Raw genomic sequence first — 15,375 nt, 5'->3', positions numbered from 1 at the left:
AACTGACATATTCTAAACTCCACAGGGAAATGCAAGCAGCCACAACAGCCAAAGCAATTACTAAAAGCAAGAACAAATTTGGGAGGACTCACATTTCTTAATTTCCTAACTTACTATGAAGCTACAGTAAGAAAGAAAAACGTGGTACTGGCGTAAGGACAGACATACGGAGCAATGGAATAGAAGTATAACTCTGGAAACTGATTCTTACATTTATGATCAACCGATTTTCTAAGAGTGCCAAGACCATTCAGTAGGAAAAAGAAGAGTATTTTTAACAAATGGGCTGGATCAACTGCATATCCACATGTGAAAGAATGAAGCTCGACCCCTACACTTCACACCATATACAAAAATGACCTCAAAATCGACCAGACATCTAAATTTAAGAGCTAAAACTCTAAGAAGGAAACAAACACCATAGAGAACCTTGGGTCAGGCAACAACCTCTTAGGTGACCCCCAACACACAAATGACCAAAGAAAAAACAAGTTGAACTACATTAAAAATGTAAAGCATCAAAAACTAGGGATGTACTGTATGGTGACTAACATAATATAATAAAAAATATTATTATTGAAAAAAAAATGTAAAGCTTGTGCACGGCAGAGGGCCCCATCGACAGTGACAAACCACCCAGAGCATGGGGGCGGGGAAGTTCCGTGCAAATCACACATCTGATCGAGGACTCGTATCCAGAATATGTAAAGAATTCTTAAAACCATCAACAGAAATACAAATAACCCAATTACAAATGGGCAGTTTGGAGAAGATGGGCAAACACCACTTTCACCAGGTGAGTCAAGTTAATCTCACCCAGCAGGAGACAAAGATACCATACGGATCCTGATGTGGTATGTGAGAAGGACAGGACGTCACTTCTGGGCTGTTCCTTCCCGAAATGCATGATGCTACTGTAATCATGAGGAAACAGCAAACAAACCCCAACTGACAGCCTACACGAGGTCAACTGCCTGTGCTCTTTGAAAGCACTGAACCAAGAGGGACAAAGAAGCAGTGATGAGGATAGACGGGGACCACGCGGACATGACCATTAAATGTCATATATGGTCCTGGACTGGATGGCGGGGCAGAGAAAAAATCTTGTGTTTTGCTGTAAAGGACAATAGTTGGACAGTAAGTAAAATGTGGATGAGGTTTGTAGATTACAGAGCCTTATCGATCTTAATTTCCTGATTAGATAACTGCGCCGCGATTATGTAAGTGAATGTTGTTTTTAGGAAATATGCGCTCAAGTAGTGAGAGGTAAAGAAGCATTATGTCTACAGCTCACTCCTCAGCAGTCCGAAACAAAAATAATCATATGCGTATGGAGTGAAGGTAAAACAAGTGTGGTAAAGGTTTAACACTGGGGAGTTCTAGGTGAAACATGTATGGAAATTTTTTGTACTGTTTTTCTCCAATTTTTTGTTTCTTTTTTTTAATTTTAAGTAGGTTCCACACCCAATGTGGGGCTCGAACTCATGACCCTGAGATCAAGAGTTGCATGCTCTACCGACTGAGCCAGCCAGGTGCCCCTCTGAAACTCTGCTGTAGCTCTGAATATTTCCCAAAATAAAAGGTTAAAAAAAATTCTTTTAATTGGGTGAAGGATTTGAGCAGAGAGTTCTCCAAAGAAGATATATAAATGGCTAGTAAGCTCATGAAAAGATGCTCAGTATAATCAGTCATTAGGGAAATGCAGATCAAACCCACAATCAGATCCTACCTAATGCCCACTAGGATGGCTAGAAGCACAAGGACACACAATAACGCGTGCGGCAAGGACAGGGAGACATCAGAACCTTCGTACACTGTTGATGACAGTGTAAAATCAGACCACAGCCTGGCAGTTCCTCAAAGGTTAAACAGGGCTACTTAAGACCCAGTAATTTACCTCCAAGAGAAATGTAAACACAGGGCCACACAAAAACTGGCATGTGAATGTTCTGGCAGCATTACTCATAACAGCCAACAAGTGGAAACAACCCAGATGCCTCTCAACTGAATAGATACATCAAATATGTCCATACAATGGAAGATTGATAAGCCACAAAAAGAACGATGTACTGATACGTGCTGCAGCACAGGTGAACCTGGAGAACGTTGTAATAACTAAAAAATGTCAGACACAAATGACCACTCATGGTCCGATTCCATTTGTATGAAATGTCCAGAATAGGCAAATCCAGAGAGACCGAGAGTAGATTAGTTTTTGCACAAGGCTGGGATGGGGGGAATAGGTTGAGGGGAAAATGGGGAGTAACTGGTAATGGACACTGGGCTTCTTTTGGGGGTCACGAAAATATTCTAAAGTTAGATTGTGGTGATGGTCGCGAAACCGTGAATATACTAAAAAAAGATTGAATTGTACACTTTAAATGGGCAGACTGCATGGTATGTGAATTATACCTCAGCGGAGCTGTAAAAGTAACTTTCTGTAAGTTAAAATTTCCGGAAAGGCAGCCTATCAAATAAATATTCTCCCCAACAAAGACCCTTTTAAATCAATTTGCCGTAATTACATCACAAACTCCTGAATCAGCAGTAACTCACCTATTACACTGGTCTTCAGTAGAAAAGTAGATTTGAAAATCATCAGAATTATCGTGGACATAAAGGAAACAACACCGCTCATCAAACTTGGATATGCTGTAAATTTGGAAAAACACAAGAAGGCTTACTATATGTAAGTTGTCACTTTTACATTTTTGAGAAAAATCTCATCATAGATTTTCTTCCATTTTACAAATTTGAAAGATTCATTAATGTTTTAATCACAACTCCCCAAATTTGACTTCTATTTCTCTACAAAATTTAAACAGCAGGGACATTTATCTTGTATATGTTTGAGTTTGAATTCATCAAATGACTTTCGTTTGTATTGAGAAGTTACCATAGATACAGCGCTAAGCAAAGCATAGAGCAGCAAGAAAGGGAAAAAATACGGTCTCTGTCCTCAACAGTTTATAATTTCACACACAAGACAGGAAGCTTATTTGTGAAATAATGTATTATGGTATCTAAGGAATTTCTAGACTTGAAAAATATCAGGACACAGTATTTGGGGCCACACAAGGGAGGCAGAAATACACATGGCATCTTACTCAAGAAAGGCCTTTACAAGTTATCTGGTCCATTTTCCCCTAAGGTCAGGATCCGACTCTACAGCACCTCAGTCAATATTCCGCTTTTCTGGACATACCCAGCAACAGAAAATCACCACACTATCTGCCGATGGATTTCACTGCTCGAAATTTCTTTACCTACACTGGGCCAAAGCCTACACAATGGCCTTCATTTTGCCAAGCGGCACTACAGAAAAGCCTAAATTCTCTTCAAACAAATGATGCCACTTTATTTTCCCCTAAGTCATCTCTCCCTGAGATCCATAGCTTCTGTAGCCATTCTTCATATGTCAGGGATTACATGACAAATACTGAATTGAAAGTTAACAGTGCAGTGTGATTTAAAAATAGTGAACACTAGGTTATACATAAGTTTTGGAAACCAATTTGTAAAGCAACTATCGCGGTTAGTTGGGTAGCACTGGGAATGTTCAATGCGTGCTCTTTATAGCACATTGGTTCCAGGGTCTGATTCACCCCAGGTCCTTTGCACATCCCTGTTGATGGTTGAATGGTATCAAGAGGTATCTCTATGAGAAGGCACAAACAAAAGGTTCTTGACTACATGTTTTCATACCACTTAGTTTCTGGAATATTCAGTTTTTGAAAATGTTCAACACTGAATTATGTTTTTGCATCAGTATCACTCAAATACACTACTGTTCTTCAGTTATTGCCCTCCCTTTAAAGTGACAAAAATGTTATTCTACTTTAAACAGTGCTGCGTCTAGGACCAGGATCATACCATGTCTGGAGGTAACGGGATTTATTCAGTGGCCTGTGGTCTTACAATCAGAGAAAGAACATAGCGTTCTAATCCGAGCCCTTCATTTAATGGAAACTATGAACAGACTCCTGGAGAGGCTAAATGATTTTGTCAAGGTCAAACAGTGAAAGAGGGATTACAATTCACGTCTGCTTCAGAGCTGCTCCTACCACTGGATGTGCTGGCAGGGTGAGGCTCAAAGTGTAGCCACAAGGGTCACCAAATGGTCACCACCCCTGATCCAAAGAGCAAGCACCATAGTTCTCCTTGGACTACACCACCTGCTCCCTAAATGAAAACAACAATGCCCTTGGCTCCATTATTCTACCCAGGAGACCCCAACTGAATGTCATTACCAAGTAACCCCTTCAGTTACTGGGATTCTGGGGTTCCCTGAGCACTTGAACATCAATGGCTCAAAGAAGAAACACTTTCTCTTTCTACAGATCTAACTTCATTTAAAAAAAAAAAAAAGGTTGAGACAACAGAGTTTAGTCTATTGGATACCAAAAAAAAAGCTTCTCTATTACAACAAGCCAAGAAGCCCTTATTAGCAGCATATGAACCAACTCAGGATTCTGTTAAAAATGAGAATATCACATATTAAAAATAAGTGGAAACATTAAAGTAAAACAATATTGTCATTATTTGTATTAAAACAATAATTCCATTTTCCCTTATGTTCTTACCTTATTCCCCTAATGGAAGAAGCTGTAAAATTCCATTCATGAATTTGTTTCTGTAGGTTTTAAAGACAAAAGTCAGTAGAGCTTGATTTTTTCCAGGCAAAAAAATAACTTTTGGTTTCATTCTCTGGTCAATCGCTTCTACTATTTTACTTTCAAAAGAGACTTAGGAGTTAGAGCAATATATTTTATATGACCTGGAAGACCAGAAACATTTTCTTGTGTATTACAGAAATTCATTTCTATCTCTAATCCAGTTTAGAGAAAACGATCTAAATTTGAAAGAGAAAAAGCACAGAGTAAGTACACACTGAACGGACTTTCATCTTCTGTCAACATATCAGGAAAACTCTAAAACGAGTTTGGGAACAGCCCACCTAAGTTGAGTGACCTGTGAAAATATTTGCAGAAGCAAGAATGTGGCAGCCACCAATCAGTGTTCCCCAGTCTTTTTCCCCTTGGGCACACAGCCTAGAACACATTTCCCAGCCTCCCCTGGCCACGTGATGGAGTTTTGACCAACGGGATTTAAGGAGGAATGATGTGCACCATCCAAGGGCGTGGTTCGTAATAAACTCTGTAGCAATCCTGTCTTCCGCTAGGAGAGGGAATGGGGACCCTGCCGAAAGTTTCTGACACAAGGCATAAACTTCTATCATGTTAAGACATTGATATTCGGGGGCGCCTGGGTAGCACAGCAGTTGGGCATCTGCCTTCGGCTCAGGGTGTGATCCCGGCGTTATGGGATCGAGCCCCGCATCGGGCTCCTCCACTATGAGCCTGCTTCTTCCTCTCCCACTCCCCCTGCTTGTGTTCCCTCTCTCGCTGGCTGTCTCTATCTCTGTCAAATAAATAAATAAAATCTTTAAAAAAAAAAAGACATTGATATTCGGGGGCTATTTGTTTTAGCAGAAAGCTTGTCATAACTGACAAAAAGACTAACCTGGATTTCAATCTGTACAAGATGCATTTTTAAAAATAACTGTTCCTTCCTTCCACTACCACTGCCTGCACTTCATAAACGTTGCACAAAGCTAAGCCTCAGAACAAAGATCTGAAATCCGTTTCAGAAGAGCCCTAGGCTACAATACCAATACGTCACAGCAACAGAAAATCATTTAAAATAAGAAAACACATTTGGCTGGCCTGAAAAATGTCATAAACAACGAGCTAATCCCCCCAGAGAAGTCTGAGAGCCAGAAGACTGAGCATATGGCTTAGGAGAATAGCCACAAGGAGCTGGGTGACAAGTTTCCTGCCATCCTGGAGGAACAACAGAACAACTGGGAGGATGGCCCTCGGTGGGAGAAAATCCATTCATCTGTGTCAATTAAGTACCCACTCGGTGCCAGGCAAGGTACCAGCACTGAGGACGTAGCAGAGAACAAAGCCCCTGCCCTCATGGGGCTTACGTCGGAGGAGAGAGGAGCAACAACTTAAGTAGTAACTTAACAGCATGGCAGAGGACAAAAAAGCACAACAAAGCCAGAGAGAGCTGGGACGGGCATTAAGGTGGGGTGGGGGTCACGGAGTTAGGCTGGATGCCCCGGGAGGGGGGTCTCTGATGACTTCTCAGCAGGAGGCTGAAGCAGATGAAGGAGTGAGCGTGCAGACACATGGGGGGAGAAACAGCTCCAGGCAGAGGGAAAGAATCCTGTCCCCTGGGCATGTCTGGGAACCAACAAAGAGGGGAGCGGGAGAGGAGGTTGGAGAGCTCATGAGGAAGATCACGCAGGGCCTTGGAGACCATCATCGGGCCCCCAGCTTCTACTCCGGAGAAGAGGAGAACCCCTGAAGGTCATGAAAGACCAAAGTATACACCAACGTGAAAGCTACTGCCTTGGGCCCAACGGTGTAGGAAGACTGAGCATATTTCAGAAGACTTGTGCTCGAAGTCCCTGCAGGGCAGCAGTGGTGGAGAGCAGGAGCCTGCTTTTGGATTCGGGTACAGAAATATGAACCAGGGCAATTTCGAGAGCACCTTGTCCAACCCACCTACAGGCAAGAAGCTTGCATGTATATAAAAGGGTCAGCCACAGGAGTTTTCAAAGTATGCCCAGACGGAAGGTTTACTCTAGGGTAGCTTTAGGGAACTTCTTGATTTGGGAGGAAGATATGCGGGTTAAGAAGTAAACAACACGGACTCCCCTCTTCCCCTTTATGTCATAGTCAATGGGCATTTGGGGGGGATACCTGCATTGTAGATACTATGGATATAAAAAGATACAAGTCATACTCAGGCTTGCAGAGCGCCTGGGGAGACATTCTCACAAAGTGATCCAAGAGCAATGGGAAATACTGCGTACACAATACAGGGAAGAGGGGCGCCTGGGTGGCACAGCGGTTAAGCGTCTGCCTTCGGCTCAGGGCGTGATCCCGGCGTTATGGGATCGAGCCCCACATCAGGCTCCTCTGCTATGAGCCTGCTTCTTCCTCTCCCACTCCCCCTGCTTGTGTTCCCTCTCTCGCGGGCTGTCTCTATCTCTGTCAAATAAATAAATAAAATCTTTAAAAAACAAACAAACAAAAAACAAAACAATACAGGGAAGAAAGTAGCCTACATTCAGTGAAAGGGGTGGGAGGGTGGTTAGAGACGCCTCCGCAGAAGTTAGGGCTTGGATAACTGGAAGAAGGAATTGCAGGGAATAAGGAGGACAGAAGAGCACACGTGAGCCCCTGCGGGCCAACTTGGGACAACGAGAGGGCGGGATTATACAGGGGCTTGATACGCGGTGAGAGTCAGTTTTAATCTGGAGAGCCAGGAGATTTAGGCATGGTTTGGGGGAGTAGCAAGAGGGCCGGTACAGGTGTTTTAAAATTATTAAACTTCTGCCTTGAAATATGCCATATGTTCGGGAAAGGGCACAGTGATCATTGCTGTAAATTTCCACCAAACGAAGACTTGCTGTAACCACTATCTAAATCAAGAGACAGAACACGAGCAGCAGCCCAGAAGCTTCCCTCATAACCACCCGCCAAGCCCAGTCATCCAAGGGTGGAAACAGCAACCATTATTCTGACTTCAACACCGCCGAGAATTCTGCCTATTCTGCAAGAATATGTAAGTGAAATCACGAAGTGCACACTCTCTTGTATCCGCAAGGGGTGTTTCTCCTGAAGCCTCTGGCGCTGGAAGTTGAGGCTGGCCGCATGGTTTCCGACCTGGTGTCCTGGCGGGTCACCGGGCACGGATTCCTCCATCATCCACACTGTGGCTGCTCCCCTCCCACCCCGAACCTCCCGTGAGACAGCGACCTCACCCTTTCTGAGGGGGGGCTATTTCACCCCATCTAAATCGTGAGGAGGAGATGGACTCAAGACTCTAGCTTTTCATGTCAGGTCAGCGGCCCCCAGGGGGAGTGCCCTGGAAGCAGGGCCAGGGCGCAGGCTGCGGAGAAATGGGCCAGGAAGCCAGAGGTGGGGCCCGGCCGCCAGGCTCCCCACGGCGCCAACCCCGCATCTGCCCTCCCGGTCCCGGAGTGCACACCTCTGGGGAGGAATCCTGGACGCCTGTGACGATTCTGCAGACTTTTTCTATGCTTGTCCCGTTGCTAACACACCGCAACAGAGCTTCCCCAAACAAGCAGCCCTACCCACGTGGTCGGTCGGCAGCTACTCTCTGCCTGTTGGTGACTCTGGGGCACAGGAGGTGCTAAGGGAGCAAGGCTGTATTTGAACCAGCTCTGCGCAGCCTACTTGTCCTGTCGTACTGGGGGCCACCGGTGCCAGCTTAGGAAGGCCAACTGTGCCCATCTCCTCCTAACCCCACGTCTGGGCGCCCGCTGGAGGATGCTTGAAAGCGGCCACGGTGGGAGCAGTTACACGGCAGAAAGCAGCAAACACTACGAGTCAGCGCTCTGCTCCCATGTCCCCGGGCCACGAGTTAAGCGTTTCCCAGCAGAAGCTTCTGAATCCTTGGCTAACAAACCAGAACTTCATCTCTTCCTACAGCAGTGCTGCATGTAAGTGAACACGCGCATGCGTGTGATCTCCCTCCACCAGCCACAGCCCACCAGGAAAAAATGCAACACTGTGTAGAGAAATGTCATCTCACTCCAGGCAAATCTGCTTGCTTTCGCGATCTGCAGAATTTCAGAAATGTAAATGAAGGCAAAAGCAAAAGCTTCCTCTCCCAGCAAAAAAAGGCAATTTATATTTCCCTCAGACGTTTGTTCTGACAACTATGAGCGCTTGTGCAAAACATTTCATCAGTCAAGGAAAACTAGCATTTGCTGCTTATACCGTTCTTTTCCATTTCTTATTATGGACTATATACAAAGTAAAACATTTACAACTAGGGAGATAGTGTATATACCCTTGGGAATGTCCACGAAGGGCCAGCAACCATTATAGGGGTCAATAAAATGGGCAAAGTCTGTAGAATTCCATGAGACCAAAACCATTTGGCTCTAAAAGTCTCAAGAGTCACTTGAATAGGGTTAGTTTCTTTCTTCAACTGCTTGTCAAAACATGAGGTGCTGTGTACCCACATCAATGGAACAGTGAGGTTACAGATCAGAATTTGGAAAATCCCCTCACATCACAGTGGCATCAATGACACAAAGAAAATCACCAAGGCTTGCCTCTAGTACAAGAATTCCAACATCGAAAGCATGGGACCTGGAGAGGGGCACAAAGGGGGCAGAAGCTGGGCTTTGCAGGGGAGAGGGAGGGTGTCTGCTGATGTTCTCTTCCTTGACCATGCTGGTTACTGAGGTATGTTCACTTGGCAAACATCCATTGAATTGCACATTTATGACTGATGGCTTTTCACTGTGTATGAAACAACTAAAGAGGCAAACTTAATAGAAAACCTATGCATTCTTCAAAGGAGATGTATCTGTCTGAACACCATGTGTTTATTTTATTATGGCTTTTTTTCTTTTGCACTCAAATATTTAAATTAGTACACACAGTGCAGCAAAACAACAACAACAAAACACCAAGCACACATTAGGGCAGTTCATCTTCACTAATGGCTGCTGACTCTGATGAGTAAGAAAATTGCTTCTCTGTTAAATATTAGACAAAGTTCCTGCCTTACACTTGTGTTGTGGACTGAATGTTTGTGTCTCTGCAAACCAGCTGTGGAAGAAGCCTTAACCCCCAGTGTGCCCGTATTCGGAGGTGGGGCCTTGGGGAGGCGATTAGGTCATGAGGATGGAGCCCCTGTGCTGGGATTAGTGCCATTATTAAACAGGGACACAAGGGAAACAGCTGTCCACCATCTGAGGACCCACGAAGAAGACAGCCTTCTGTGGGCTGGAAAGAGGGCCCTCACCAGAACCTGACCACGCTGGCAGCCCGCCCTCGGACGTCCAGCCTCCAGAACTGGGAGAAAGAAAGGTCTGTTGTTTAAGCGTCCAGGCTATGGTGTTCTGTTACAGCAGCTCGAGTGGAGGAAGACAACCTGACATTTTGTGTCCGTTTCGCTTTTTGGATATACCTTTATTGAGGTATTAATAGACAAAGACCTGCACAAATTTCATGTGCATAATGAGGGTTTGGACATATTCAGACACTCATGGAACCATCACCACAATCAAGGTAATGGCCATATCCAACACCTCCCAAAGTGTCTTTGTGTCCCTTGGTTTTTGTTTTGTGCGTGTGGGGGTAAGGACACAGGAGATTCGCTCTCAACGAACTACGAGGTGCACAATGCCATACTGTTAACTACGGGTGCCACGGTGTGCAGCACAAATCTGCAGCTCAATTGTCCAGAAGTCACACGTCGTACCCGCTGGACAATGGGGGGTTGCTGTGGCACGGCTATTCCTGATAAGGAATTCCTTATATGATTTTGGGCCTCTGCTTATTCTCCAATGTTACATTTCATTTTCGAAGATACTGTTTATTTTTACCTGATTAAGACATAGTTGCTCACACTCTTATTTCCAGGAAAAGAATCCTTTGCCAGGTTAATGGCAGAAGTCTCCCCACACTCCATGAAAACATAAACAAAGCAAATAGATCTACCTAGTGAATGCACTTGTCAAAGGTACTAGATCTTTTTATTACTAAAAATATTTCATTAAAGGAAGAAGCTGAAGAAGTACTTTAGACACACCAAGACAAAAAGACAGTTACTACCACAAAACACCAGGCGTGGGCCAGTGTTTCTGTGAGTTCTTCAGTGGGCAATTAAAATGCTCCCTCTCCTGGATCATTGGTGTGAATATAAACTGGAGTGGTGCAAACCTGACAGGAGCTATCGCATTTTATTTAACCTTTAGTAGCTATCAAATTTTCTTTTTCTTTTTTAAAGATTTATCTTAGAGAGAGCGAACATGCAAGTGCGTGTACCTGCATGAGTAGGGGGAGGGGCAAGGGGAGAGGAAGAAAGAGGACCCCAACCCAACTTCCCTCTGAGTGCGGAGCCTGATCCCACAGCCCTGAGATCACGACCTGAGCCGAAACAAGAGTCGGATGCTCAACCGACTGAGCCATCCAGGCGCCCTGTAGTATCAGATTTTAAATAAAAGTACTCTTAAATCCAGTAGTTCCGTTTCTGGGAATCTCTGTTCCTGGAACAATACACAGGAGCACGGAGGATGTAACTGCCAGGACGTGCACCCACGTATCTACCGCTGGCTGGAGTGTGCGGGTGAGGCCGAAATGTGCACCGCAGGCAGGTGGGAAAGTAAATTACGCTTCTTCCATACTTGGAAATGTACCACCACGATACAGGAACACAGGAACTATTACGTTTAAAAGTACCAGGTGGATCACTGTGTGCTATTTGAAAAACTGTCTATGATGTATGAATCAATTTAAAAAGTTGCGAAATAATATACACTGTATGATCTCACCTTAATGAAAATGCTTCTCTATATATATATATACACGCACATACACTCACACACACACAACGCACTCATACACACACACACACACACACACACACACGGCAGTTTAGACAATGGTAAAGATGGATATCCATCAAGTCACTGGGGAGGGCAATGGGGTCGAGGTTTGGGGGATTTGGAGGGACTTTCCCGTTACTTCTTATCCACTTCCTCATGGTTTAACTTCTATTTTCAACAAGCCTGTATACACACACACACACACACACACACACACACACACACACACACACAAACAAATACAGAGTATTAACACATATAAACTGGGCAAACCAGAGTCTTCTCTCCCCTCTGTGAGTATACTCTCTCAGACGCTGCCGGACCTTAGCAGTTAGGCACAGGGGCCTGTTCTTTCAAGCACAACAACACAGACTCCTACTCGAGCACCGAATTTCTCATTAAACAGCAGAGAATGAAGAGAGAGCTCTGTGTGATTTTTTTTCTTACCATTTCCGTGGGTGAGACATGCCACAGAGAAACCGTCTTCTCCTCAGCTTCGTTGTTTATGGAGACATATGAAGGCTGGTAGACTTTGGTTGGTTCTATCACCAGCACCTAAACGAACAGATTTCTGTGATGCCCAGGAATATACCAGACAGGTTCCTCTCCCCAATGAGCAAGTGGGAAGCGCTATACTCCACAAATACTTGAGCACCTACTGTGTACCAACATCACTCTAGGGCCCGTGGATACCACAGTTGGGACAGAAGTCCCCTCCCTACAGGGGGGTCCATGCTCTCGTGGGGCAGACCAGAAACACACACATAGGGAGAAGGAATATGGTCCCCTATGCAGCTCTGAAGCAAGTACGACAGAATAAAGGTGGGGGGGGTCACTTTAGACAAGGTGGCCCAGAAAGGCCTGCGCAAGAAGGTGACAGAGAAGAAACAGGGAGGCAACAGTTTTTGAGAGAAATGAAGCAAACTGGATGATCTGCAGGTAGGTACCCAAGTCCATAAAAAATACACGGGGATGAAAAGTGAGGTGACATTCCATCAGTCATGTTTCATGTCTGGGGGAGAGGGAGGGAGGGAAGCGGAGAGACGGGGAGAGGGGGAGAAAGGAGTGAGGGAGAGGGGGAGAAAGGAGAGAGGGAGAGGGGAAGAGAGAATGACTGAATGAATTTCCAAAGCAAATAAAACAACATATTTAAGATCACTAAATCTGGGTAGACATTATACAAGGGTCTGTTCCATTATTTTTTGTACCTTTCCATAGGTTTGAAATATTTCATAATTAAAAGAAGATTTTAAAACTTCTTACCCAACAACAAAAGCATTATCATAATCATTTCAAACTTAATCTCCATTAGGAGTTTAATGAAATTCCTCAACACAGCACGTTCACAAAATCTCATGGCGTGAATACGAAATACAATGATCTGAGGTTCAGTATCTAGGGTGCTTAGGTATCTTACTTATGATTCCTTATAAGATGGTCATAAAACTCAAACAAAAACTAAGAAAAGCTAATAGTCATTTTGCTTTCCAATAGTGCTTTAAAAATTCATTGTGGCACTGGAGGCAAACCAAAGCTCAAGGGGAAACAGTGCTGAATTCCCAAATTTTACTCTTACTCTTGCAGTGGTTTAGAACAGGGCTCCCCCACCAGGTAATTCTGTGTTGGGGGAGGAGCTGTGCCGTGCACTGCGGGATGTTGGGCAGCATCCCTGGCCTTCACCCCACTAGCTGTCGGGAGCAACACCTTCCTTGCAGCTGTGACAACCAAAAACGTCTCCAGATATTGCCCAATGTCCCCTGGGAGGCAAAATGACTCTCAGTTGAGACCACTATCTTAGAGGTCCTAGCCGACTTTTTCTAGTGAGTTGATCCATCACTGGCTGATTCTACCTAAGACGGGTGGCTCTCCTACCATTTTCAATTACTCTAAGGCTTTCTACCTTTCAGAGTATTCAATAATAGCACCAACCCCCAGTTTCTTTTATTCTACCTGAAAGAAATGGATTAAGCATAACTTACTGGAAATCTGAGTCCATTAGTAACTTCATTTGTTGCCTCAAAAATTATATCTAACCAGAAGTTAAGCCGTTCTTGCCTGGGTGAATGTTCAGTAATAGGTTTCTTGAAGCGCTGAATTAGTAACAAGTTCTGAACTAACGATCGGAGGTACCTGGAAAAATCACCAGCACCAACAAATTAGATTCTTCGAGAAACGGAATTCCATTCCACTCCCTTTAAAAGAGGTTTCCCAAAAGCTTCATTTACTTAAATTCACATTGTGTAGTGAGTGCTTCTTAGTCCTTTGTCAGCCACATAATTAAAAGAAACCCAAAGAGCGGGCAAAATAAGTTTGTCCAACAAAATCATGCCCCATGGCTTTTTACTAACATTGGGCGAATGGTATTCAAAGTGCAGTCCCTGGCAAGCATATGTTAACTGTCTTAAAAACAAAAGCATGCAGTTTGAAATTCAAAGCAAATCCAAAATGGCAAAATTTCAAACTCAGTCTTTTAAAATTTATTTTTCTCTCATGGTCTTTTTAAAAATTAACCTTTTTATTTTGAAGTAATTGTAGATTCACATATAGTCGTAAGAAACAGTAGAGAGAGAGCCCGTGTACCCTCGGCCCAGTTTATACCAATGACGACAGCTCATAAAACCCTAGAACAAGATCACAAGCTGGATACTGACATGGATACAGTTAAGATGGAAAATGTTTTCACTGTCACAAGGATCCCTCATATTTCCCTTCTACAGCCACGCCGCTTCCCTCCCATCTCTCTCCTCTCCTCTTTGACCCCTACCAATCCCCAATGTGAAGCTCATTGTATTTTTTTTTAATTAGATCTGATCAGGTAGAATTCGAAGTTATGAGATCTTAAGTCTCATCACATCTTTACTGTCTTCAGGCAAATTGAAGTGTTTGAAACACAGCTGTTAGGCAGTGGTGGTCGCATCCTCTCTGGTAGTGAACGGGATGGTTGAACTGAGAGCACGAGAGTGCTATTTTGCCCTTTGAGGACAAAGTCTGGAGCTGAGCTGGGAGGGCAGGTCAGCTAGACTCTAACTGACTTGCATGGGTACTGTGCACTGAAGGATTAACTCAGTAGGCCTGCGCTGCCCCAGCTCTACACATTCCAAAGAAATGTCTGCCCTTGACTGGCTTTTGGGACATCACCTTTAAGCCCTTGGGATATCCAGTGTGGCAAGAATGCTTTTGTTTACCGGGGACCTTGGGCCATGCTGTATCAGTGTCATCTCCAGAGAGGCTGGGGACTCAGTGACTGCGGTCAACTACAAGGGTGCTCCATACCTGAACAAGTGACCTCCCCACAAAACCCTGGACACCAAGACTTGGTGAGCTTCCCCGGTTGTCAGTACTTCATGCACGTTGCCTACATCGTTGCAGGGAGAACTCAGCACTGTCTCTGTCACTGCACTGGGCGAGGACAGCTGGAAGATGGTACCTCGTCTCTCCTGGACTCTGCCCTTTGTGCCTTTTGTCTTTGCTGATTGCAAGCTGTATACTTGTCTTGTAATAAACCCTGACCATGAGTACAACAGCTTTTCGGAGTTCCGTGAGTTCTTCTAGTCAATCAGGAGCCTCTGGGTGGTGTTGGACCTACAGTATTAGGTCCCAACAGTGTAAGTCAGTGCGGGTGTGGACATAATGAGAATGTATTCAAGGCTCAGCTGTTGCCTCCATGGAGTCGGCTCTGTCTGGCTCGGGTGCAGCAGGGCACCTGAAAAGTAGAATTCTGGAAAAAGCAGCCATTCCACGAGGGTTGGAGGCTCTGCCTGCCTCCTTGTTCACGAAGCCTCAGAAAGATTTCAAGAGGTTGATACGGTTTGAGGATCAAATTTGGGTCCTTCAGACTGGGAAGAAATGGGGTCCAGCTAAAAACGACTGAAGAGATTGTGACCCCTGGGAGTCCAGACTGGTCTACTGAGATGGGGAAGAACAGGGGG

At 44.6% G+C, this 15,375-nt stretch overlaps 1 protein-coding gene across 4 annotated transcripts in view; it reads right to left on the bottom strand.

Moving 5' to 3' along the window:
• Positions 1-15,375, bottom strand: part of MAP3K15 (mitogen-activated protein kinase kinase kinase 15) — a 117,306-nt gene that overhangs the window by 31,849 nt on the left and 70,082 nt on the right. For all 4 annotated transcript variants that reach the window (XR_015723277.1, XR_015723276.1, XM_087859575.1 and 1 more), the window contains exons 10-13: positions 13,426-13,576; positions 11,894-12,001; positions 4,584-4,633; positions 2,557-2,652 (exon numbers count right to left, since the gene is read on the bottom strand). Coding sequence is in view for 2 of the 4 variants with exons in the window: in XM_087859575.1 (XP_087715701.1) it covers positions 2,557-2,652; positions 4,584-4,633; positions 11,894-12,001; positions 13,426-13,576 (405 nt within the window). In the remaining 2 variants the exon portion in view is untranslated. The remainder of the gene's footprint in view (positions 1-2,556; positions 2,653-4,583; positions 4,634-11,893; positions 12,002-13,425; positions 13,577-15,375) is intronic.

This window comes from Ursus americanus, chromosome X, assembly GCF_024610735.1.
Source record: "Ursus americanus isolate L20-20 chromosome X, mUrsAme1.1.p, whole genome shotgun sequence".
In the NCBI taxonomy this organism is placed as follows: Eukaryota; Metazoa; Chordata; class Mammalia; order Carnivora; family Ursidae; genus Ursus; species Ursus americanus.
Note: the sequence above shows the minus strand (reverse complement) of the source record. Positions and strands in the feature narration are given on the sequence as shown.